The following is a 25,845-nucleotide window of genomic DNA, read 5'->3' as shown; positions in this document are numbered from 1 at the left end:
ATACACACAGAAAATTAATTTTAAACAAATTATTAGATCATGAAATGATGTCAAATTTTTTTGGGACACCCTATATGTGACATAATGATGTGCAATATTTAATTTTCATGTACAATATTACTTTACTGCTTCATTATCATTGCCAATATTACTTCTTACTTTTCCATTTAGTTTTACTATAATTTACTTCTTTTTATTTTCAAGTAATGTGTCATATTATGTTGCTTCTCTTTTAGACAATGCATTTATTCTCATCTCTTGTAATTTTTTGAGGAATGTGTTTAGGAATTAAGTTCTATTTTATTGTATCATTATAATATCCATCCAAGCATATAAATAGTTTGTCATCCTTACGTACTAATTCTCAGTGAGAGGGAAAGTTTTTTTTAGCATATAAAAAATCTGCAAAACCTTAAGTCCAAGCTTACTCAAAGTTGAATCATTCAGTCGTAGATGCTTTGACAGCTGCAACAGAAAGTCCAACAGGTGGCGGCAGATGTTCTCCAGGAGCTGCAGCTCTCAGTGATCACCGAAGAAGACGCAGTAGCAGAAGAAGGCGTAGAAGAAGAAGACGGGGCGGTCTTGTTTTTGTCAGCTGCCACGCGCAGCGGTCCTGCTGGGAAAATGCGCATCGAAAAGTGTTACTTCTGCTCGGGACCAGTGTACCCCGGACACGGGGTGATGTTCGTACGGAACGACTGTAAGGTAAGATTCGTTCTTTCTACGTGAAAAAGCGGTAAATTTAACAGAAGCTCCTGTTTGACTGTCAGCGGAGGCCCGTTAGCTAGGTTGGCTAATGCTAGCTTGCAAACATTAACGTGCTGGATTCACGTGGAACCGAGACAGAGCCCACAATGAACACATCAGCGGCCTCAACAGCGAGGAGTTTAGGCTCAAAACGTTAGCGTCATTATTTATATACGCTGGATACATGATACTTGATTACTAAACTTAATAAGAAAAGAGTTGTCGAAGAGCTCGGACATTTAATAAGCAGGATTCGGTTCAGGCTGATGGAGTAAGTGCGCCCTCTGATGTTACAAATGTAGAAATAGGAGCTTGGAATTGTGAACTGTGTACAAACACAAATGCAAACACCTTCATAGTCTTTATCCTGAAAATTATGATATTTATGTGAAGCTTGTAGTAGTTTTTGAGAGCGTGCTAATGTCCTTTATAAATGCATAGGTGCGGTAAAGACGCTGACATCACTTTTCTATTCGGCAGTTAAGGTAAAAATTCATGGAAACTTAAGTTGCAGCAATGACTCTCCGTTTTTTCCACATGTTGGTGATGTAAGACCGCGCTGGGTACTTTAGGTTAAACGCTTAATGTTGTCTTAAATTCACTTCCAAATTTGCGAAACCGTCTTCCACTTCTGAAAATGTACATTTAAGTTATATTTCACTGCTTTTCCTCGCGTCAGAAGTCACATCACATTAGGATGTTCTACAGATCCAAACGAGTCTTTTTAAACAAGGTCTCAGATTTATGAAACAAAGAGCTTTTCAGTGTGGTCTACATGTGGGAAAAAAAAGTCCTCCAAAGTCTCTCAATTTGTGTTTACATAAAAAATAAAGGTTTTATAAATCAGAGCTTGTGTTTTGTATGCTGTAGCTTGTCTGACATAATGTTGTTCAGATTTGACCACTCTGTGTTCAGCGGTTTTTGATCTGGACCTGGTCTAATCTGGTCTACATGCCAAAAAACAATAATTAGATTAAGTAAGACCACATAACATGATACATGGAAACCCACTGAGTCTGAATATTCCCTCCAATGGAATAATAGTGGCTATAATGGAGAAGAACTCCCTTTTAACGGGAAGAGAACTTCAGCAGAACCATTGTTAGTGGCGGTCTGTCTCTATCGATTAGGGTCAAGTGAGTAGAGAAAAGGATAGCAGAGACAGGCACACAGCTATCAAGAAAACAAACACTGGACAGGTTGCTGCAAGAAGTAGCTGCAGGTTACCTGTGCAGCTCCAGAGAGGTACAGATAGGAAGAGGACAGAGAAGACAAAGCGCAAACTACTGTAGCAATAAACAGTAAAGACCTCACATAAAAGCAAGTCTATAAAATTGACTTTAAGAAACGATTTGAAGAAAATCACAGATTCTGTGAGATGAAATGTTACTTTGTAGTTGTAAACCACATGACGTCTTTTTTTTGTTGCTGTTACTTTCAGAAATATTTAATTAGGCCATAAACTTTGTCTAACCTGCTTTGAAAACATTGAATTTGAAACCATATGGTCATTAAGACAAAACTGAATTTGGAAAACTATTAAAGTTAGTTATTGTACTCCTATGGACACTGCTTTTTTTAGGCTGATGCTGAACTAGTTGTTCCAAAATCTGATCCAGTAACTACAATAACATAAGCACATAGCATGAAAACTTTTGATGGGGACACCTTTAAATCGAGTTTATAACAACTAGACATGCAGTTGATATTTCTTTACTGCCGTAGGTTGTTACTTATCAGTCTATCTGAACACTAATACTGATGTTTCTGTGATAAGCTGATGTCAACTGGCATGTGGCTTATATAAAGTATGTATAAAGAGGGAGAGCTTGTAGCTTTCAACACTTGTAGTATCAAGTCTTTAATGCAGGATATTTGTAGTTTGTTCTGCCTACAGTTTACCTGTTAATAGTCGCATCCATTTTTGTTTAATTAAATCTTACGTTATGTTTTTCCTCTTGCTTTTTAATACAATGTAGACATTCAGATTCTGCAAATCAAAATGCCACAAGAACTTCAAGAAGAAGCGAAACCCAAGAAAGACCAGATGGACCAAGGCATTCAGAAAGGCATCAGGAAAGGAGCTGACAGTGGTGAGTTGGTTATTTGTAGAACAGCTTTTCAGAGTCATTGATTTGTTTTACTGTTCCTTATCTAACAAACATGTTGTCTTTCAGGATAACTCTTTGGAGTTTGAGAAACGCAGAAATATTCCTGTTAAATATAACAGACAGCTGTGGGACAAGACAGGTAATGTATAAATTTACTTCTTCGAAGCACAGTGTGGAAAAACGTGGTTGTTTGTTTTCTGGGCAGCATTTTTCATGTTTGGACTGTTAACCTTTTCAGTGGAAGCAATGAAGAAGGTGGAGGAAATCAAACAGAAACGACAGGCAAGATTTATCATGAACAGGTAAGCAGTTTGTTTTTCTTAGGCATGAATTGTCTTAAGTTCATATTTTTGAAACTTAGGGCTGCTGCTTTATGTGTAATAGATTTTAAAAACAAGTATGGCATTTACAGAATTTAGAAAATAGCGTTGCTTTGCCTTAACTGTTTTTTGTTTCTGGTGTATAGATTAAAGAAGGGCAAACAGTTGGAGAAAGAAGAGGCCATCAACGAAGTGAAGAAGAATATTCATCTTATCAAAGCACCACATGCAGGTACACAACATTTTGTCAAGTTATATTTAAAAATTGTGTAATAATCTACAAGTAATGTGATTTGGTGACACTGAGCTTAATACAAACTTTCTACAGTTGAGTGAGACTTCAGGAGACATTAATGGATATTCCATTTAGAATAAGGAAGAAAATCAAGTTTGATACACTGAACAAAATATACCTACTAATCACACAGAAAAACAAGAAGATTATTTTCATGCTTTTCCTTCCCTCCCCCCATAAATTGGGGGTTTACTGTAAAGAGAAATAAATGTACACTGATAGGTATTTGTCAGTTACAGGTTAATAGAAGATGATCATCTAATTGGGGAAAGACTAAAGCTGTGCAATGAATGTTGCAATGATTAGCATGCGTTTCAAACATGTTTTGCATTTTGTCTGATTTTACAGGAAAGGCCAAACAAATGGAAGACAAAATGGTGCAGAAGTTACAAGAAGATGTGGAAATGGGAGGTGAAGATGACTAATCGTATACCCAAGGGGGTCATTTTGCATCACAAAACTCAAGTCCAAGTTGGCTTCATATTATATTGTGCTTCTGTTTGGAATTCAAATGTCCAAATAACAGAAGATGGACACAGAGATGCATTCAGTTTTAAACGGCTGTAATAGGACTGAATGCATTTACCCAACAGAGACCTTCCTTGCTGCATGCTTCCCGGCTTTCTTTTTCTTTTTTCATTGCTATGTGGTAGTTGAGGCTCTGAAACATTTATCCTGTTGCAAAGTATAATGTATTACAGTAATGTAGAAAATGTTAAAAGGTAATAAAGAATCTTTTGGGAATTTTTGTTCTTCTCATCCTTTTTTTGTGACGTTTATCCCACAATAAACATAGCTAAACAAGACTGCTGAAACTAATAATGGGTTGAAAATTTAAGTTTAAGTTTAGCAAACCATAAGCCATTTTACTTTTATGTTCTACAGGGAATTTTGCTGCTAAACCCCCCTAATTTCAGTTAAGTTGTAAAGAAAGGTTAGGGGCCCTTGGTGGAGCTGGAGCCACAGCAGTTTGGTAAAAGGAAAGATGTTGGCTGCTCTGCTGTTTCATTGAAGCCAAAATGACACAATGATCACGGATGGTACTTATAGAAGCAGCTGGAGTAGAAAATAACAGCAGAGTCTGGTGGTGGTTGTCAGACAGTCCTGGATGGTAGTGATGGCAGGAGCTTCATCAGTGGGATCGTGGGTGGTGATTGAGCCGAAGAGTTCATAGATCTCACAACAACTTCTCTAACTGGCAAGCCGTGATGTCTGATGTCTGAGAACATTTTTTGAGATATTTTTTTTAAGTTAGACATATTGCTTCTTACACTTTCAGTTGTAGTGTTCTCAGCATTTGGAGCAACACCAACCAAAGCTGTGTTGTAAGGCTCGCCACAGACCAACAACTTACACATTTCCACTTTATAGCAAAAGAACAGCCTGATTTGTCACTTGGCAAGTTCAGGTCATGATGAAGGTATGGGTTTGGTTTTGTTCAGATACTGAGGGGACCACATTAATCGGGGTGTTCCTTCTCAAGCAAAATGCTTGATTTTCTGTGTTCTCTGCTTTCCGGTAAATTTTTATGCACCAATTTGTGCCCTTTGTGCATCAATTCATGGTGGAAGTGTCTATTTTTGCAAAGAAAAGGGCTAAATTTAAGCACAGTATGAAAATTCTAAACTTAATGGAACTGATACAGTAATCTCAGGCATGTTTTGCTTTGGAATGCTTATTCTACTGTAGCTGAGTCTTTCTCATTTATATTGGCAGGTGCTGAGTCAACACATGTATAGGTATTATTTACTCTTCTCCTTTTGTGGCACCTTTTCAAATCAATATCAAGTTATTTCATTGAAATAAAACCATTTTGCTATTGTGGAATTACATTTTCAAATGTACATTATAATTTTACTGAAGTCCCCTCAAGGCTTTCATAAATGATCTATGGCCCTGGTGACGCTCCCATCTGTGTCTCTGGCATCGATTCACCGGCCTGTTGCTAGACAGGCTGCCTGACAGGCTGCTGCCATCGCCCGCCTCGTTGCTGCTAACGCTACCGTTCGTTTTCTACGGGAGCTGGTTGTGTTGTGCGGCTACATCCACATTTTAGCGAGCAGAGCGGGGATTCAGCACAGTAATGTCTGAGGAAGTTGAAGGAACGAGGACTTTGGATGAGCAGCAGGTAAATTTTAATGACGAACTTAAAATTTAACCAACGTTAACGCTAGTTAGCCACCGATGCTAGCGCGTCGAATCTGCAGATGGCTAGCACCGAGCTAGTTAGCTGGTAGCTAATCTTGGCTAATGTCCACACCGATGCTATCGCCAAGTAATTAGCTAATTTGCTTCTAGCGTTTGTTGGTCTTGCTAAATTGTGCTGTTTTGGTTGCAGATGATCGTAATCCCTTGTAAATAAATTGAAAACTAAACTAACATTTATTTATACTGAGCTCATCATGCTAAGTTACACGGCAAGATTAATGCTAGTTCAATCACCAGTTGGAGTTTCCCTCATGGCGGCGCCTGCAAAATATGAAAAATAATCGGCAGTCATCCTAGCTGCTGCTGCTGCTAGAATATATATTTTGACTTCTTTCCTGGTAACATAAGCATTTCTAAAGAAACTTAAGTTTTGTACCCTTCAAGTTAGCAGAGTTTAGAATTTGTCATCCATACGCTCTGTGCTCTTTTAACAGGAAATGGAGGACAAAGTAATCAGCCCAGAGAAAGCAGAGGAGGCCAAACTGAAGGCCAGGTATCCCAACCTAGCACCTAAGCATGGAGGCTCAGACTTTCTCAGAAAAAGACTTCAGAAGGGGGTGTGTTTCTCATCTATACTTGGTAACCTACTTAAAAATAGCCAGCTTTTAGGGTCTTGCAGGTAATTCTCATTGTGTGGTTTCTTTGTTTGTCCAGCAAAAGTATTTTGACTCTGGTGACTACAACATGGCCAAGGCAAAAATGAAGAATAAACAGTTGCCATCAGCCCCAACGGAGAAGACTGAGATCACAGGGGACCACATCCCAACACCTCAGGACCTGCCTCAAAGAAAGACTTCCATCGTGGCCAGCAAACTGGCTGGTTGATGGTTCAATGTTTACTGTTTTGCTACCATTCCAGCGCCCGCTCAATTTCTACCTGCTGTTTATGTTTTGATTACTTTTCTCCATTGTATGTATTCTCTAAGAACAAGTTGTATACCAAGCCAAATACTTGAGAACAAATGGCGATTGTCAGGCACCTAACTGTCAATAAGAAAAGTCCAGCAAAGTAGTAGCTGAAAATGTTTCTCAAGATCTTAAACAAAACTGAACACTTCTTGATTTCTGAGCATATCACACTCGTAAATATGAATGGATGTTAATGTTTTCTTATTTTCATAGAACATTTTCACTTTTAAGGATATATGCCTCCATACAAATTTTTTAACAGCAGTTGAAGAACTTTGGTGAAGCTTTTGTTTCCTTTAGTGCAAAGGAATCTTCTTCCTCTGTTTTACTGATAACTGAGGCAAAATTGTAATTGTAAAAAAGTGTAATTTGTAGTCTTTTCCTTTGCAACTGTTCATGTGCTCATATGGAGGCATGTCTGTTTAAATCGTGAAAAGTGAAGTAATCCTCCTTTTTTTTCTAATCTTGTTTGTATCCCGTCCTGTCTGTGTGATGCTATTTAATTCAGTGCTTTCAAAGTACTGAACACTAGATGATACATGCTTTGTAGCCAGTTGTGTTTAGTTCACATCAGTAACATTGGTTTGCAATGACTTGCTGCTGGTCTCCATCTCACCCTGACCTCTAAAATGGCCTTAAAAGTAATGAACCGTTGTTCCTCTTGAGCAATATTTGCTCCCTCAGTGAGAATCTTAGTTGTGAATCTTGCCTGAAATGTCTTTCACTGTCTGACTGGAATCACGTAGGATTTTATGGAAGAGAAACTCCCTTGACATGTCTGGAGTGTGGATGCGCATTTACTGTGCAGTCACACTGTGCCATTTATTTTGTAAATAAAATAATTTTGCATAATATCTTACACTTTTTCAGTTGAATGTCTCCTTGCATTTAATTTTTATGTTCAAGTGTTACTACATAATGCAACTGGAACATATGTGACAGCTAGAAAGGCTTTTTTTGTTGATGTATTTTTAGAACATTGGCCAATAGCTACAGTTTATTTATATATATATATATATATATATATATATATATATATATATATATATATATATATATATATATATATATATATATATATAAAAATATAAATTATATATATATATATATATATATATATATATATATATATATATATATATATATATATATATTTTATTGGCATTTAAAATTACAATTCAAAAAAATGAGATGGTACTCCAGGTAATCAGACCATAATGTCAACAAGAAACTATATTAGAATAAAAATGAAGTAGAATTGCATTTTGAAAAGGAAAACTTAAAACTTCAATTTAAAAATTCAATAGCAGAATTTTTAACTAACCCACACATCTGACTGATTTTAGAGGACTATAAAAACCCATATTTAAAAAAAAATAACATGTTTTTAACTTCTGAGATGTTGTAGGAAACCTTTGGTGCATAAATGGGGTTTGGCCCTCACTGAGAGCAGATGCTGTGTATTTGTACTCACATTGAACAAATATACAGAACAACTAAGGGTTCATTTGCAAGGTTGATTGCTTATGTAGCACCACAAAGATAGATAGAAATTCAAATATTCAGCAGCTTACAACAACAAAAAAGACAAAACAGGCAGGTTAAAAACTAGATTAACATTAAGGTAAGTATAAACTCTAAAAACTTGACTATAGAATACTAAATGTATTCAGAGTCAATATCCAGTATTAACACATTAAAGGCACACAATGGTGGTAATGCAGTTATGTTTTTATTTTATAGAATTGTATTAAAACAATGTATTTAATTGTGTGTTAGTCCTAGTTAATGTTAATTAGCAATTATAGCCCCCCAAACTGTTACTCTTTTCCTTGGAAAAGTGTCACTGTAATCTGATTTCTTCTCAAAATCACTCCATTTTAGCTCGCATCAGTCACATTCTGCACACTGTATAGAAGATAGTATTGTCAAATGGAAATACTAGTATTTTTAAAGCAAATATTTTCAATGAAAGTAATTCCTAACCCTATTTACACACTGAACTGAAGTCACACAATACTGTTTGATTTGCATACTATGCTCTCTACTGACCATACCCACCCAGGATCAGTTAAATGTTTATATATATGTATCTATCTATCTATCTATCTATCTATCTATCTATCTATCTATCTATCTATCTATCTATCTATCTATCTATCTATCTATCTATCTATCTATCTATCTATCTATCTATCTATCTATCTATGTATGTATGTATGTATGTATGTATGTATGTATGTATGTATGTATGTATGTATGTATGTATGTATGTATGTATGTATGTATGTATGTATGTATGTATGTATGTATGTATGTATGTATGTATGTATGTATGTATGTATGTATGTATGTATGTATGTATGTATGTATGTATATATATATATATATATATGATACAGTTTGTAATAGTGTCACAAAAAAACTTTCAAATACTGCAACTATACAATTAATTCATTAACTTACTTAATTCTGTTATAAACTTAAACTTTTACCATAGAAAACACATTATAACTTAGATATAACGATCATCAAGGACGTATTTCGTATAGTTTTTTCCATGTGAGAAGTATAGTGTCTCTGAGGAAAGTGTCAGGTGCACAAGTTATTTTGAATAAATAATATTAAAAAAACACTGTAGTTTTTGCTTACATTATTGCTTTAAGTTGGCTTGGACTAATTTGCTCTTAAATGGTTTTAACCCTGAAAAATAAAAATAAAGATAATATATAAACTATATAAAACTATATATATAAAAACTATATATATATATATATATATATATATATATATATAGTTTATATATTTTTTTCTATATTTGGGTCTTACAAGGTTAAATTTTTTAATCACTGAAATCTGAGATTAATTCTGTTTAAAATGGTCCTTTATACATGATGAACAGACAATTATCAGAGGTGATCTTTGATTCTCCTGCTTCTACTATCAGTAAAGTTCAGGCTGTATCATAGTGACAGTGAAGGTGTCGCCTCTCTGAATCCACGTGCTCAGATGTGTTTAGGTGACATGCGCGCGCTGGCCGCTGGGAGGCACGAGAGCATAACGTGTCCGGGCACGCGCGGCTGACTGACAACTGTTACTCTGGCTGTCGGAGAGTCCAGGAGAGGAGCTCACTGAAGTTCATGTTTTCTTCTCGGAGAGTCGGTAAAATGTGTCACTCCTCACTCTGCGGCCAGAGAACTTTTCCGAAGCTCCACTGAACAAGTTTGAAGACATGGCAGCTTCTGAACTTTACTCCAAGGTAAGAAAACTGGGTGAAATCAGCCCGTTGGTCGGCTTATTCAGCGGTTTTCCTCTACCTAGCTAACGTTAGTTACTTAACCTATAATTAGACTGGTTACCGGTAATTTCTGGCGAGAATGGTGATTTAACCCGCCAGTTTTAGATGTTTAACGAAACGTTCGACTCTTTAAAATCTTCATTTATTACTTGCCCCTAAGTCTCCCACTTCAAACATCCCGTATCCATCCACATTACACGCATGACTGCTGTCTGCTGACTTCAAGTTAGCTTTCATGCTATCCTCCTGAGGTACACCGCTGTTTTACTGCAAGGGGCTGTGGTACTGTGGTTGAATGACTCTGACCCGGTGTCCTCTCTGTCCATCAGTATGCCCGTGTATGGCTCCCAGATGCAGAAGAAGTGTGGAAATCAGCAGAGCTCATCAAAGACTACACTCCCGGAGACCTGACACTGTCTCTGCAGCTGGAGGATGGCACGGTGAGACTGTCAGATGTCACATACTGCACACACACACAGTCACACACAGGAGATGGAGGCACTGAGGTGGAAATGGGTGTGTGGTGTTCTGTCAGAAAGCTGTGCGCACATTTCTCTGCAAGAACACTGGCAACAGAGCCTCAGAAATTTCCATGTGCGTGAAGGATTATTGAAGGCATCTGTGTTGTTTGATAAATGCACATAAATTTTCAGGCAAGACAAACGCCCTGGGCCTCTTTTTGCAATGCTGCAAAAGTCTGAATACAGGAAGGCTATGTACTGGCCTTAAAATAGGTTCACTTAGGGTTGAAAACTCTGTGGTTGAGAAGCTGTGTAGTCGAGTCAGGGCATGCACATCAGGTATGGAAATAAGGACAGAGTATTATCATGAGTGAACATGAACAGGCCAAGCATTCTGGTTGCTTGTTAGCTTTAGCTTGAGGTACAGCTGATCCTAATATTGTGGTGTTGAACTCTTTTCCTCTAGTTGTTTTCTCAATTCCTCCTAAACTTTAAGCAAAATGCTGTCCTACAGTTGTACACACTCAAAGCTACCTTGTTGAATCTTTCCAGACAGTGGAGCACAAAATAGACCCTCGAACCAACAACCTGCCGCCGCTAAGAAACCCCAATATCCTGGTGGGGGAAAATGACCTTACAGCTCTCAGCTACCTCCATGAGCCAGCAGTGCTACACAACCTGAGAGTGCGCTTTATCGACTCCAAGCTGATTTACACATACTGCGGTAATGAGCTTCATTTCCTTTGACTCTCACTATCACTGTCCATGTAGACTTTGGAGCCCTGCTCGCTGTACAGTCTGACATAATCTACAGAACATTATGCTGAATATTGTGCTGCTTTTAAAGGAACGCAACACTAAAATGTGAATTTAGAATAAGTAATGCACACAAAACAGCTATATATGTGGTTCACTGTTTATTAATTTGAACCAGTGTTAAATAATAGAATTTTATAATGCTTCTAATTGTCTAATGGAGAAATTTTCTACTTGTGGATTCTAGGAATTGTCCTGGTTGCCATCAATCCTTATGAGAGCCTTCCTATCTATGACACTGACATCATCAATGCCTACAGTGGGCAAAATATGGGGGATATGGACCCTCATATCTTTGCTGTAGCAGAGGAAGCATATAAACAGATGGCCAGGTTGTGACATCGCAAAATACATTTCATTTTACATTTGAGAGCAAATTTGTCTGACAATTGGTCTATATGCTATCACATTTATCATGCAGAAATGAAAGAAATCAGTCCATCATCGTGAGTGGTGAGTCTGGGGCTGGAAAAACTGTCTCTGCTAAGTACGCAATGCGTTACTTTGCCACAGTCAGCTGCTCCTCCGGTGAATCCAACGTCGAGGAACGAGTTCTTGCATCCAGTCCCATCATGGAGGTAATATTTAACTCTGCAGGAAAGTACGATGAAAGTATAAGATGACAAATCCTACTGAGAATTGTATGTATATTTTATTTAGGCCATTGGAAATGCCAAGACAACAAGGAACGACAACAGCAGTCGCTTTGGGAAGTACATTGCAATTGGGTTTGACAAGAAGCATTGTATAATTGGGGCGGACATGAGAACCTACTTACTGGAAAAATCTAGAGTCGTGTATCAGGTAAATTTCATTTATATGGATTTTACATGCATGCCTTTAGGTGACTGCCTTCAGTGTCTAAATGTGGCTCGTCCTATCTTTCGATCTCGTGCATTTCTTCTCACAGTACATTGATTTTAAACACTCTCATGATCATGTAGCATTTAACATCTGTGTCTTAGCAGTGCACTCGCAAACCACATATGTAACAGAGAATTCAGCCCGCTTGGCCCTTTACTCAGAGAGATGGGAATATATTAAGTTTTGTAAAGCAAGTATCAGCTAGTTATTTAAGACAAATTTAGATTATTTTAGTTGAAGCCTGGATTCATCAGCGTTCAGTCCATCCAGTTTTTCCTCAATGCATTTGCAGTATTTTTCCTGGTCATCATTTTACATCTGTTTGCACTATCTTTAGGCCCATGGAGAAAGGAACTACCACATATTCTACCAGCTGTGTGCCTCTTCACATTTACCAGAGTTCAAAGCCTTCAAGTTAGGTATGTGGGACTTTAAAATATTAGGTTTCCTTTGAGGAAGATTTGCAAGTAATTTAAAAAATGTCAAAATAGCAATAGCAGTTGTAACAATCGGTCCATGTTAATACAATATTTTATGATTAATATTTGAAGGTTGTGCAGATGACTTCCATTGTACTAACCAGGGTCAGAGCCCAGTCATAGACGGAGTAGATGATGCTAAAGAGATGTGCAATACCAGGAGGGCTTTCTCGCTTTTAGGTGAGTGTTAGTTGTATTTCGATAAGGCATACACACTGAGCAGCCACAATATTAAAACCACAGAGAGATGGTGTCCTGCCACACCATTGAAACTTCTCATTAACTGCCTGAGGGTCATGACAAAGAGTCCAGTGGTGTTGACATGGCCTCCAAATTTCCCAGATTCCAATCCGATTGAGCATTTGTGGGGTGCAGTAGAACATCTCCTAGAGGTCCGGGTTTAGTGACTGGTTTAGTGACATGTACACAATATTAGGCGGGTATTTAGTGTTGTGGCTAATTGGTGCATACATTCTTTGTTTTTTGACTGTCTGACAAGACTGGTCGTAATTTGTTGCATTGTTTTGTCTTCATTGTAGGAATTGGTGAAAGTGATCAAATGGAAATTTATCAAATTCTGTCAGCTATTCTCCACCTTAGCAATGTGGAGGTGAAAGATCACTCTGCAGACAGATGCAGCATTTCGGTACTGTACACATCAGTCTTTAAGTGTTTTGTCCTCTACAGCTGGCTTCTGTATAATTTTATGTGTCGTATTTGTGTTTACTGTAAGATAATGTTGTTTGTGTATTTTTAGCCAGATAATTCCCACCTGATAGTTTTCTGTGAGCTGATGGGAGTGCCCTGTGAAGAAATGGCCCACTGGTTGTGTCACAAAAAGCTCAAGACGACCACAGAAACCTATGTTAAGTCTGTTTCCAAAATGAATGCGGTCTACGGCCGAGACGCCCTAGCCAAGCACATTTACGCCAGACTCTTCAGCTGGATTGTGGGCAGGATTAACCATGCCTTAAAATCTGCAGTAAAGCAGCACTCATTCATTGGTGTGCTTGATATTTATGGGTATGTTTATGTTTCTAGGTTTTTCCATGCATGTTCCACAGACAGCCTGAAATGTTTTTTTTAACTGGAACAGTTTTGTTTTTTTTAAGGTTTGAAACGTTTGATGTCAACAGCTTTGAACAGTTCTGCATCAATTATGCCAATGAGAAGCTTCAACAACAGTTCAACCTGGTATGTGTGTTTTTCTGCTCGTCATGTTCATTTTTCACTCAAAACATGCAGTACTCATAACTCATTTTTGACATTCCTCCCCTCCAGCATGTCTTCAAACTGGAGCAGGAGGAGTACATGAAAGAGGAGATCCCTTGGACATTAATCGACTTCTATGACAACCAGCCGTGCATTAATCTCATTGAGGCCAAACTGGGCATCCTGGACCTTCTGGATGAAGAGTGCAAGGTAAAACTGGAGTTTCTATTTTTTTCAGTGAAAGTCTGTCCAGCTACTTTCCGGAATGTGTACCACCTCAAGTTTGGAAGTTATGAGTAATGCCGTGACTAACTGATGTGTCAGCTCTTCCTCTTTCCATAGATGCCCAAAGGCTCTGACGACACGTGGGCACAGAAACTCTACAACACCCTCCTGAAGCAGAATGCTCACTTTGATAAACCCAGGTTATCAAATAGAGCTTTCATCATCCACCACTTTGCTGACAAGGTGAAACATGATTGTATGGCTCATGCTGAGGTGGCATTGCACATCCCAGTGATTAGCACAGTTGGAAAAATAAGGGTTTTGGGACAATATAGAAAAGCTAATATCTTTATATATGACGTTTACGTGCTGTGTTGGTATCCGAATGGCTTTTCTCCAGTTGTTCAGGTGAAATGGGAACTCAAGATTGCTCATAATTGCTTGCAAATGTGCTTGTATGTGTTCACCTTTTCATAGACTGAGTATAACTCACTGTTTGACCAAATATTTCCTGGGATAGCCTCTAGCTCCCCCTAGCTTGAACAGAACAAGCAGTCTGGAGGAAAGACAGATTTATGGAGTGATGTCATATTTACTTGTGTAATCAAAATTTTTATGCTTTTGACACAAATATTTGACGATTGTGTTTATTGAGACTGTAGCAATCAGTGTATTTCTGACCTTTGCGCTTTTAGTCAGAGAACACTGTGTGACCTGATCCTCTGTGTCCTAGGTGGAATACCAGTGTGAGGGCTTCCTGGAGAAAAACAAGGACACAGTCAATGAGGAGCAGATAAATGTGCTGAAACATAGCAAGGTAAAATAATGTGCTTTCTGTTGTGTATTATATTGTCACTTCTAGCCATATCCCACTTCGTCTCTGTGGAAGTCAGGGTAAGAAATGTATTCAGTGAAACTTAATGCCAGCACCTCCTCGACTGCTGAGAGGCCAAAAGCAAATAACTGTAAAGTATTTTGTGTTGTAAGTTTGTAAGCACACACCCTTGAATTGTTCAGACCCTACTATTGGAGGAAATACTCCTAGGCCTACTTATGATTTGTAGATTCAAAACACTGCCACCTGCTGTTCATTGAGTGTGTTGTTACTTTAATGTATGAAAATGATCTTTTCAGTTTGATTTGCTGCTGAAGCTGTTTGAGGATGATGAGAAGCCAACAGGTTCTCCTAGCAAACGTAGCAGCGGCACTGGAAGAGCTGGACCATCTCAGAGGGATAATAAGAAGACCGTTGGGCTGCAGGTGACAGCATCACAAAGAGGCAACATAACATTTAATAGTGTCTTGGTTGTGGTTCTCATTGTTATGTAAACCTCAGACAAGATGTGTATTATGGAGACGTCCTGGAAAATTAATTTAATGGTATTCTCAGCTGATCAGTGTGAAGTTTTTTTTTCCATTCATGCATTTTCATTTTTACATTAGGAGGATTTCTTGTTGTCTTTTTATTTAGTTTCGACAGTCCCTGCATTTGCTGATGGACACGCTAAATGCTACAACTCCTCACTACGTTCGCTGCATCAAACCAAATGACGATAAAGCTCCCTTTACGTGAGGAGGATTTTTCCACTTTTCACTCTGTTTAATACAGTTATCCTCAAGAAACACAAATGAAAGAGTTGTACAGTAAATTCTGTAACAGTTGTTTGTATCTCATCTTATATAAAGCTTGGACCCTGTGAGGGCTGTGCAGCAGCTTCGAGCATGTGGCATCCTGGAAACAATCCGGATTTCAGCGGCAGGCTTCCCATCTAGGTACCATGTCAGCTTCAGCATCTGGTACAGAGTGCGGGGCCGTGTGCGGTGGTTCACTCAGTCTATGCATAATCCTATAGAAATGTGATATACAGCTTGTCTTATATGTATTATTATTTATATATGAATATTGCAGATGGACCTATCAGGAATTCTTTAGTCGTTACCGGGTCCTCATGAAGCAGAAGGATGCTCTTCCTGATAGGAAACAGACCTGCAAAAATCTCCTGGAAAAGCTTATAAAGGTAAATCTGAATTGTATGAAAGCATTAACATGTCAGTGACAAAACAACTATAACTTTTACAGACCCACTAAAATATACAATGTTCTGTATAACACTGTGTTTTGTATTTTATTTGTAGGACCAGGAGAAGTACCAGTTTGGCAAAAACAAGATCTTCTTCAGGGCTGGTCAGGTAGCTTACTTGGAGAAGCTGCGGTCTGACAAACTGCGTATGGCTTGTGTCCGTATACAGAAGACGATCCGCTGCTGGCTGGCCCGCAAAAAGTATCTGAGGATGAAGGAATCTGCCATTACCATTCAGAAACATGTACGGGGTCACCAGGCACGCCGGTGAGTGTAGATGTCAAACAACAGCAAAATAAGTTTAGAAACACTAAGCATATCTTAAGCATATTTCTTAATTTTCTTCTTTCAGTTATGTTGAGTTTATGCGGCAAACCAGAGCAGCTGTTATCATTCAGCGCAATGTACGAATGTGGGCGAGAAGGAGACGCTACCAGCAGCAGCGTTCTGCAGCTCTCACTATTCAGTGCTTCTGGAGGGCTTACCTGGCCAGAAAGCAGTACTATAAGGTAATGGTACACTTGATTAAAATTTCACTTCACGATATGAAATAAGTTATAATTCCACACTAAGATCTCCTTTTACTGGATGGTCTTGTACTTAAAACAATTTCTTACCGAAACAGTTTCAGAGGGCCTTGATTCATAGCTCATGTGCTGTATGTTTAGATTTTTTTTTTTTTTTTTGAGTCTGTATGAGTTTTAGAAGAACATTATTGTTGAATATTAAATACCTACAACTAAATTAAACAGATTCCACCACCAAAAAAACAAAATTAAAGAGTTTGTGCCTCCTGAACATAAAGTTCAAATGATCCCTTGCTCGAAGGAAACCCAGATGTTCCAGATTCTGGGTGCAACATTGTTGAGGTAGTGAAGACCAATACATAGTATTTCAAACTTTGATGTATGTTGCCATTATGAAATGTATGCCGTTTGCTTCATCTGTAAGTGGTCATACATTCATATTCACTTCAGCATCAACACCTTTTGCACTCGATTATTGTTTTTCACAATTCACACCTGACATTGTGTACTTGTCTGCTTTTACAGTTGATGTATGAGCAAAAAGCTGTGGTCATTCAGAGGTGGGTAAAAGGCTGGCTGGTCAAGCGACATTACAGACGCATCCTTGCAGCCGTCATCCTGTTACAGAGTTGTGTGCGTCGCATGAGGGCCAGAAAGGAATTAAAGAAGCTGAAAGTGGATGCGCGCTCTGTGGAGCACTTCAAAAAGCTCAACGTTGGCATGGAGAACAAGATTATGCAGTTGCAGCACAAGCTCATCGAGCAGGTGAGTATTGTGGAAGTATGGATGTCTAGTTTTGTCTGTAGTAGGTAGTTGTTTACTCTGGAACAAAGATAAAATGCTGCCTGAGAAACACTGGGTCACTGGGAGTTGTTATCACATGCACAGCATGTGTGTGTATTTTCCCCCTGCAGCATAAAGAAAACAGAGAGCTCAGTGAGAAGCTGAGTTCTGTGGAGAAGACCCAGAACACGGATAGAGATAGACAGAGCAAAGAGATAGAAAACCTACGTAGATCAGAGCAGGAGGCCAGAGCCAAGGCAGAAACACTTCCCTCCCTGCTGGAGCAGCTCTCTTTCCTTCAACACGAGCTGGAACAAACCCGCAGAGAGAAAGAAGACCTAGAGGAGCACACAAAGGCCTACAAGGAGCAGACACAACAGGTTGGTTTCTTCCACAGTCTTTACTGGGAAATTTTAATTTACCCAACTCAAGTGCCTGAAAATTTGGCCAGAGCTTTCTACTTACCTGCTAATTATTTGGAACGACAATCAGAATAATGTCATAGCATTTGTGGACAAAGTACTTTGAATGACATTGGCTTAAATCATATTTTACTCTACAACCCCCTGACTATTACAGTAGGCCTTGCAGCAGGGCTTTGTACCTTTTCTCCGCTCCAGTCAATGTGTTAGTGAGTCTTTTAATGCTTACACTGTTTTTCTGTAAATCAGATTTTGTGTGTGTATTGCTACATTTATTTGTATTGTGTAGTACGTTGTACTGCTGACTATAATGTTAGGAAAAAGTTTGCTTACCTAGAAGGTTATTGAAAGATTGGAACATTTTTAACGTTAGCATCTAGGTCACTACCAACCAGCTACGGCAGTATAGGATTCATTCATGAACTTATAATAAAATGAAATATGTAATAATAGTGTCTATTTGGATGCCTTTGACTTAGAACAGATCAGAATGAAACAAAAAGTAGGAACATTTTGCCCTTTGAGCATTTTCTGGACTTAGTAGGTTATTTTGCTGTGCGTATAATGAAGAGTTATAATGAATAGGAAAAACTGCTATAAACAAGTATGTCTCTTCTCACAACCAGGTGGTAGACGAGCTTAACATGAAGAACACATCGTTGAATAACAACATAGATGAGCTGAACAAGCAAATCGTTGAACAAGCCCAACAGTTGACAGGTATGGAACATATTATCTCAGCCTTTACAGTTCACCGGTAATACCTACATTTAGAATACACAAATACATAAAACGGAACTCTTGATTCAGAAATTAAAACCAATGTTGACAACACAAAACAACTGGAGAAGGACTTGACCGAGGAGCGTTCTCGTTACCAAACTCTACTGAGTGAACACCTGCATCTGGAGGAGCGGCATCGCGACCTGAAGGAGGAGATGGATCTCAACATTGTAAGGAATTTATTTTGACTTCACTTAGTGCTCAAATGGCAACATTTGTTGATTTGATGGATGTAAAACCACATTTGCAGACAGAACATACTAAAACCAGTTACCAATACCAAGGTGAAGTAAAATGTTACTACAATACTGGTGTTCAAAGTATTTATTTTCCTAAAAGATCCATCCATAACGTGTTTTCTTCTTCACTCCTGACTAGAGCTCAAGTAAATCCACTCACAAGAGGACGGACTCCAACTACAGCAGTAACTCATCTGAGTTTAGTCAGAGTTTAGGCTCTACTGAGGGTGAAGACAGCTCAGCACAAACAGAGGTATGTATGAAATACTCACAGTCTGTTGGCCTAAAGGTGGCTGTGAAACATTTGTATTTTCTCTACATTCAAATAGTATAGCAATGGTGTGTTGTGGAATTATTATTATTTTTAAAGGTGACAGTCATTTCATAGTGGAAAACTGAGGACACTATAAAAGTAGTTAGATTACAAGGTTTGGTTTTGAATTGACCTCATTACTTCAATGACATGATGAGAAGGTTGGATGGTGGCCTACAGGAAATATTTTAATAGTTTCTTATGTAGACCCCCCCTTAGCTACTGTATCGTAACAATAGCTACTCTTCCGGAGGTCCCCATTAAGATTTTACCAATACTTCAATAAGACAAATACATCCATACACATTTGTCATATTGAAAACTCACAAAAAGGCTTGATACATAGCTAAACTACTGAGACAGACATTAAACCTAATGATAGCTCTGTATAGTCATTTTTAGCTCTTAAATAGTTAAGAGGAGCAATCAGTTTTACTCCTCGCTAAATTACAACGAAGAGTGGGATAGATAACGCTCTACATCTTAGTTACTTCTTTATGTGCAGAACAAAGAAGACATTAAATGCCACAAGAACGGGAAGAGCAATAGAGAAAAGTCTTAATGTGTGTTGCTATTTGTTTTGATTGGTTTGCAGAGCATGTGCTAATGACTGGATACTCCTTCCCTGAAACAGCTGTGGGAAGATTTTTTTTTTCTGAGCTAGTCTCTATTATAATCCTATTAGTGCAGCATTCTAGTTAATTTGTGAAGAGATTCATCAGCAAATGCTTGCTGTGTTTTGTTAGGATGAGACCCAGACTACGGTTGACCTGCCAATCCTCCTGAAGCTCCAGAGAAGAGTGAAGGAACTGGAGCAGGACAAACAGTCACTATTACAGCAGCTGGATAAAAGAGAAGAAGCCCAGCAAGAGAAGGCAAAAGTATGAAACACCTGGTTTCTTATTGTAAAAATGAAAATGACTAAACAGACATTTATCCTTAAGCATGTTTGATGTTTGCATTATATGTATATTTTTCTGAAAAGGAAGTGGAGGAGCAGAGAACTGTTGGCAGAGCAGAACTGGACTTGGAAACACTAAAGGTGTGACTCAAGTAATTTGGATTCAACATCTGTTTCAACATCCCAAACATAAGATGTCCAAAAAAAGTATTAATTTTATAGTACAAAAGGAGTGCTGGAGCACACTGCCTAATTCACAGTTTTGTTTAATAAAACACACTAGTCTGTCAAGCACATTAATACAGTTCTGACAGTTTATTTGAAATACTGAAAATTGAATTGAGATGACAAACATTTGTGGATGTTTGATCTGTTTATGTTTTTAATTGTGTTAATGCAGCGACATGAGCTGGAGTCTGAGAACAAGAAATTAAAGCAGGATCTAAATGAGCTGCGAAAGTCTCTAACCACTGAGAGCACTGATTTAATGCCCCCTGCTCCTGGCTCGATGCCCTACGACGTACTGATGGAGCAACTCACTTCTTCCAATGAAGAGCTGGAAATGCGAAAAGAGGAAGTGCTGCTCCTTCGCTCGCACATGGTCCGCCAAGAGGCTCTTAAACATCGGGTGAGATATTAAATGAAATTTGTCATTATTTTTATTTTATATCAGGAGTATTCATTAAGAATTTTCAGGCTTTTGACAGTAATAATTGGATAGAATTCAATGTATTAATAGAAATTGTTTATCGTACATGAACTGACTTTCAGGATTCTGTGCTGGGAGAAGCTGTGAAGTTAGATCTCAGTGAAATCCCCTCATTTCAAGATGTTGACAGGTAAGACCACTTGACTTTTTGTTAAATTCTACCTGCTCGCTACAGGTCTTGAAAAGCACTGAATTCGTTGTCTTAAAAACAGAGCAAAGATGGTATTAAAATGAATTAGATGCTGCCTACCTACTGTAGGCAGTGATGTTTGTAATGTTTTTGTGACTGCTGGCAATAAGGAGATATTAACTAAAAGTGAGATTGTTGTGACAGTGGAGTGTGCTCACATGAAGCCGTTCAATCCGTTTTTGTCAAAGCAATGTCACAACTAGAACCTCTAATACATCATCTTATAATGGGCCACTGCCAATTACAGCAGAAACTTAAAAGAATTATTCTTTTTTTATTGGTTAATTCATCTTTCCATTTTATTTTGCTTGTTTACTTTCCAGTCTGATTAATTTAGTTAAATATATCACTCTAAATTACTGTTGGAAAGAACTGGAAAATTTTAATATAATAAATTATTTTAGGACATATTGTCCCTTCTCGATTTCAATTCGCGCTATAATTTTTCTAATCATTATACCAGTATTAAATTGTGTTCTGTTTACAATTACAAAGACCTATAAAAAGTCTGAAATTTTGCGCTGTGAACCAGAAACCTGCATGTATCATCTTCATTTTCTGACCTTCCTCCTCAGATCTACTGACATCCACACACTAAATGAAGATGGAGAACTGTGGCTCGCTTACGAAGGCCTAAAAGAGACCAACAGGTAATGAACTGAAATTCTGTTCTCAGTGCCTTCAAGCATGTTAATGCTACATGGAACTGATCTATCTGTCCATCCTCCAGGCTTCTGGAGTGCCAAATGCAGGAGCAGGATCGTGTTCACAGTGACAAGTGCAGGACGCTGGTTGAGGAGGTTAAGAAGCTAAAGGGTGAAAAGGAGCAGCAGCAGAAGCTGTTGGCTCAGAGTCTCCTTTTGCCTGAAGATGCTCGAATTGAGGCGAGCCTGAATCATGAGATCACACGGCTCACCAAAGAGAACCTGGTGGGTTTACTTACTGTCAGTCTAGACCCTCAACATATATCACTCATACACATTTTACCAGTATCTATGTTATTTATTTCACAATTCAGAGCTCTGCCAGAATAAATATGTCAGTCTGCAACAGGATCTGTAACTTGCTATTGATGTTCTTAATATAATTTCAAAAATTCACTTTTCTGCCATGTATGAACATTTTGTTTGGCCCAACACTTTGTTAGTTTTTTTGCATAATTTTAGGAACTCATGGAGCAAGGAGAAAAACAAGACAAAACCATACGCAAGCTGAAAAAACAGCTTAAACTTTACATGAAAAAGGTTGAAGATTTTGAAGGTAATCACATGGACTGTTGGCACTTGTATTCACATATCTTCGAAATAATATTGAATAACATTGATCCTGTCGTTGCTCATATTGTGTCACTGCTGTGTTTAGCGAATGCCAAGCGAAAGAGTAGTGTCTCTGTGACGAACGCTTCCGTCAGAGCAGTGAATATCACACGCAAGGAGAAAGAGTACCGGGGCATGTTGGAGTACAGGGAGGGAGATGAGAGCTGGTTGCTTAAGAATCTGGTTACAGGTAGGCCAAACATTTATTGTTCATACAAATACTTTTCTGAAACTTTTGTCAAAGTTTTTCCACACATTAAGAATACCACATTTGAGTGTTTTGCTGTAAAATGTTACAATCTTCTCAGATTTGAAGCCTCGTGGTGTAGCAGTCAGCTTCACGCCAGGACTTCCAGCCTACATCATCTTCATGTGCCTGCGATATGCAGACAACGTGAATGATGATCAAAGAGTCAGCTCTCTGCTCAATGCCACCATCAGCAGCATTAAAGGGGTCATTAAGGTGCAGTATATAACTTTAATCTGTGTAAACAATGTGAGTATTGTGATCATTTTTAACAAATTTTTACTGTTTCTATAGAGAAGAGGAAATGATTTTGAAGTGGTGTCTTTCTGGCTGGCCAACACATGCAGGATATTGCACTGTCTGAAGCAGTACAGTGGAGACGAGGTAAGCTTGAGAAGACGTTTATACCAGTGTCATGATTACTGCTGTACGTGCACTTTAACTAACGCTTGATACCTGTACAACCCCTGTATACTGCAGGTCTTCATGATGCACAACACTCCTAAACAGAATGAGCACTGCTTGGCCAATTTTGAACTGTCAGAGTACCAGCAGGTATTTGGTGATCTGGCCATCCAAATTTACCGTCAGCTCATCAAATGCATGGAGGACATCCTGCAGCCTCTCATAGGTGAGGAGATCTCACTAAACATTATATTTTACATCATGTTGTTTTAAGTCTGAAGTCTCCCTCCATTCGTATCTTATGTGTAGTGGCAAGCATGCTGGAGCACGAGACAATCCAGGGCGTGTTAGGGTCCAAACCAACAGGCCTGAGGAAGAAAAGCCCAAGCATCACAGGAGAGGAGGCTGTTACAGTGGAGGTCCTCCTGCAACGTCTCAGCCTCTTCCACAGCACAATGAGTCAGCATGGGTTGGACGCAGACCTCATTAAACAGGCGGTCAAGCAGCAGTTTTACATCATCTGTGCGGTCACACTTAACCACTTGCTGCTAAGGAAGGAAATGTGCTCCTGGAGTAAAGGCCTGCAGATCAGGTACAGCAAAGAACACACACTGACCATGATATCGTACTTTGTGCAGTAAAGTTATATGCAAAGAGGAGTTTTGATTGAAGTTCGTTAGTCTTTGCTTACATCAAGCAAACTTTCTCAGGTGACATTCACTTGTAAAACATGTACATAATTTCAGAATTCAAACCCAACACTGATTGGTATATTAAAGTGCTAGAATTCTCAAATAGTCTGAAGTTCAAAGACCTAAAATTTTCCTCCTCTAAACCTGGGTTTTACTTTGAATTTTCCCTGTTTATACAAAATTGCACTGTAGTAAATCATATATTGTTTGGCTGTATTGTGAATAAGGCTCCTAGCTCTATGTACCTCTGAGTTTAAATCAAGTTTGGAAAACATATACTGCATATAATGTATCCTCTTGTTTTGACACTTTATTTGAAACTCTATTTTGCAAATTTTGTATGAAATTATGTGAATGAAATATACAGCACCATTGTTTATGACTACTAAATCAAATTGAGATATTTAGGATATGTTTAGAATTATTTTTAAGCACATTTACTACAAATTTTTTCTGAGATAATTTTGATATCTTGGAAATTTGGAATTTGTGAGACTGAACACTGCTCTGCTGACAGACTCACCTGTTGGTCTGTGGTTACAAAGTTTTGAGATTACACTCTTTGGCCTCATGAGGGCACTATATTATGAAAATATAAAATTTAAGCTGAGACAATATTCTATAAATAGAAAACCCGCACGTAACACCCTTCTGAGGTTGAGTTTGAGTTGTGCCTTTGCTGACCTAGAAGAAATGTGTTTGGCATAGAATAAAATGTGTTTTGTTTTGACTGGCAGGGCATTAAATGGACCTCTGTAATAGTAACTAATAAAGAAAGTTAATGTTTTACATGAAGTAATCCAAGGAGAAAATGATTTAGAATGACCGAGCCAGATAATAATCCCATCCACTGTGGCTTTTGTGCTTTCAAATGTGAGTTTCCAGCTTTGTTAACGCTGGTAATATTCTTGCTTCAGGTACAATGTTTGGCAGCTGGAGGAATGGCTGACAGAGCGGGAGCTGACTGACTGCGGAGCAAAGGAGGCTCTGGAGCCTCTCATTCAGGCTGCACAGCTTCTACAGATCAAGAAGAAGACTGAAGCAGATGCTCGAGCTATCTGCACCATGAGCACTGCCCTGACCACATCACAGGTCCATCACCAGTAAAGCTCAGCTGTTTCAATACATACATGTAATGTTTTGCCAGTGCTCTTATCATTGTTTGTTTTTCTCTGCAGATTCTTAAAGTACTGACCTTGTACACCCCAGTGATTGAGTTTGAAGAGCGAGTGACAACTGGTTTCATTGAAACTATTAAAGTGAGCAAAGTTTTGTCCTCTTTTATTCTCAGTTTTACGTTTGATAATATTGTTTATCAAATTTCCTCTTTGTTTTTGTTTTTTTTACCTTATATATAGAACCTTCTGAAAGACAGAGGTGAGTCAGCCGCCTTAATGATGGACACCAAGAAAATCTTCTCTGTCACCGTCCCGTTCACACCGTCGTCTGTGGCTCTGGAGACCATTCAGATCCCTGCGAGCCTTAAACTGAGCTTCCTGACCCGAATTTAAATCAGTGACCTCTGACACCTTCTTCTCTTCTTCCCTTCTCCTCAGAGTAAAAACACCAAACACTGTTTGTCACCAAAGTTTGTATCTAGCAGAATATTTTTATGACAGCATTAGCTCCAGCAATCTGATCAAAAATCGGATTGGCTGCTTACACACTTCTGCGCGTTATGTTTTTAGTGTTGCAAAGCCAAAGAATAGTAACTACACAAATAGAATATGCAAAAAACGTCTCTTAAAGGTCATCTCTTGCTACACTTGGGGCAACTTGTGTTGCTGAATATTTTGTCAACACACTGGCTCAGTCTTACGTTCATGTGTCGGATATTTCTTGCTATAGTATATAAATTCAAAGAATGAAATGTGACATTTGACATTTAAACATTGGCAAATGACATCCCTCTGCTTATTGGGGTCTATAAACGCATCCTGAAAACTATGAATTGGAGTGTCTCAGTGGACAGATTTAAAAAATACACAATCATGAGACATTTTAAAATGTTAATGTGTGTTTAATTCACATGTTAAAAATGTATTGGCATAAAATTCAGGAACTCTATTTCTAGAGCTACTTATGGTATGGTAAAGAAACAAAAAATAATTCAACTGTATATGTATTTAACTGATACTAAATTAAACCGCAACTATTTTGATAAACACTTCCTTGGTTTGAGTTTTTTTTTTTTATAAACTTTTTTTTTGTTATTATTTAACAAAAATAGGTCAAAATTCTTTGATTCCAGCTTTTTATATTAGAATATTTTCTGGTTTCCTCATTCCTCTA

The 25,845-nt window shown here is 38.3% G+C and overlaps 3 protein-coding genes across 3 annotated transcripts; all 3 read left to right on the top strand.

Moving 5' to 3' along the window:
• The first annotated feature begins 546 nt into the window (after positions 1–546).
• Positions 547–4,217, top strand: rsl24d1 (ribosomal L24 domain containing 1). The gene is made up of 6 exons (XM_023283456.3): positions 547–705; positions 2,727–2,840; positions 2,925–2,997; positions 3,097–3,160; positions 3,325–3,410; positions 3,822–4,217. The coding sequence occupies exons 1-6, from the start codon at positions 625–627 to the stop codon at positions 3,896–3,898; spliced, it is 495 nt and encodes a 164-aa protein (XP_023139224.1). The 5' UTR covers positions 547–624; the 3' UTR covers positions 3,899–4,217.
• Positions 4,218–5,432: 1,215 nt separating this feature from the next.
• On the top strand, positions 5,433–7,449 carry LOC111577276 (cAMP-regulated phosphoprotein 19-like). The gene is made up of 3 exons (XM_023283448.3): positions 5,433–5,601; positions 6,116–6,238; positions 6,336–7,449. The coding sequence occupies exons 1-3, from the start codon at positions 5,557–5,559 to the stop codon at positions 6,504–6,506; spliced, it is 339 nt and encodes a 112-aa protein (XP_023139216.1). The 5' UTR covers positions 5,433–5,556; the 3' UTR covers positions 6,507–7,449.
• A 2,238-nt stretch (positions 7,450–9,687) lies between these two features.
• LOC111577285 (unconventional myosin-Va-like) lies at positions 9,688–25,720 on the top strand. The gene is made up of 40 exons (XM_023283462.3): positions 9,688–9,849; positions 10,218–10,328; positions 10,902–11,073; positions 11,353–11,497; positions 11,587–11,743; positions 11,826–11,969; positions 12,367–12,448; positions 12,581–12,688; positions 13,048–13,154; positions 13,266–13,531; positions 13,621–13,702; positions 13,790–13,930; positions 14,063–14,188; positions 14,679–14,762; positions 15,080–15,205; positions 15,417–15,514; positions 15,632–15,718; positions 15,855–15,963; positions 16,082–16,293; positions 16,379–16,535; positions 17,079–17,318; positions 17,468–17,716; positions 18,385–18,478; positions 18,569–18,711; positions 18,920–19,033; positions 19,840–19,974; positions 20,079–20,135; positions 20,395–20,622; positions 20,766–20,833; positions 21,469–21,543; positions 21,624–21,822; positions 22,060–22,153; positions 22,256–22,399; positions 22,518–22,672; positions 22,751–22,840; positions 22,937–23,087; positions 23,171–23,453; positions 24,471–24,645; positions 24,732–24,812; positions 24,912–25,720. The coding sequence occupies exons 1-40, from the start codon at positions 9,823–9,825 to the stop codon at positions 25,062–25,064; spliced, it is 5,469 nt and encodes a 1,822-aa protein (XP_023139230.2). The 5' UTR covers positions 9,688–9,822; the 3' UTR covers positions 25,065–25,720.
• Positions 25,721–25,845: the final 125 nt, after the last annotated feature.

Source organism: Amphiprion ocellaris, chromosome 3 (genome assembly GCF_022539595.1).
Source record: "Amphiprion ocellaris isolate individual 3 ecotype Okinawa chromosome 3, ASM2253959v1, whole genome shotgun sequence".
NCBI lineage: Eukaryota > Metazoa > Chordata > Actinopteri > Pomacentridae > Amphiprion > Amphiprion ocellaris.
This window is presented reverse-complemented; position numbering and strand designations above follow the sequence as displayed.

Excerpts from the sequence above, each read along its gene's own strand:
- rsl24d1 (XM_023283456.3), top strand. The coding sequence starts at position 625 with ATGCGCATCGAAAAGTGTTACTTCTGCTCGGGACCAGTGTACCCCGGA. Across the intron at positions 3,161-3,324 it reads GCAAGATTTATCATGAACAG|ATTAAAGAAGGGCAAACAGT; the intron begins GTAAGCAGTTTG and ends TCTGGTGTATAG. Across the intron at positions 3,411-3,821 it reads TATCAAAGCACCACATGCAG|GAAAGGCCAAACAAATGGAA; the intron begins GTACACAACATT and ends CTGATTTTACAG.
- LOC111577276 (XM_023283448.3), top strand. The coding sequence starts at position 5,557 with ATGTCTGAGGAAGTTGAAGGAACGAGGACTTTGGATGAGCAGCAG. Across the intron at positions 5,602-6,115 it reads GGACTTTGGATGAGCAGCAG|GAAATGGAGGACAAAGTAAT; the intron begins GTAAATTTTAAT and ends CTCTTTTAACAG. Across the intron at positions 6,239-6,335 it reads GAAAAAGACTTCAGAAGGGG|CAAAAGTATTTTGACTCTGG; the intron begins GTGTGTTTCTCA and ends TTGTTTGTCCAG.
- LOC111577285 (XM_023283462.3), top strand. The coding sequence starts at position 9,823 with ATGGCAGCTTCTGAACTTTACTCCAAG. Across the intron at positions 13,155-13,265 it reads CAGACAGATGCAGCATTTCG|CCAGATAATTCCCACCTGAT; the intron begins GTACTGTACACA and ends GTGTATTTTTAG. Across the intron at positions 22,154-22,255 it reads AAAGGTTGAAGATTTTGAAG|CGAATGCCAAGCGAAAGAGT; the intron begins GTAATCACATGG and ends TGCTGTGTTTAG.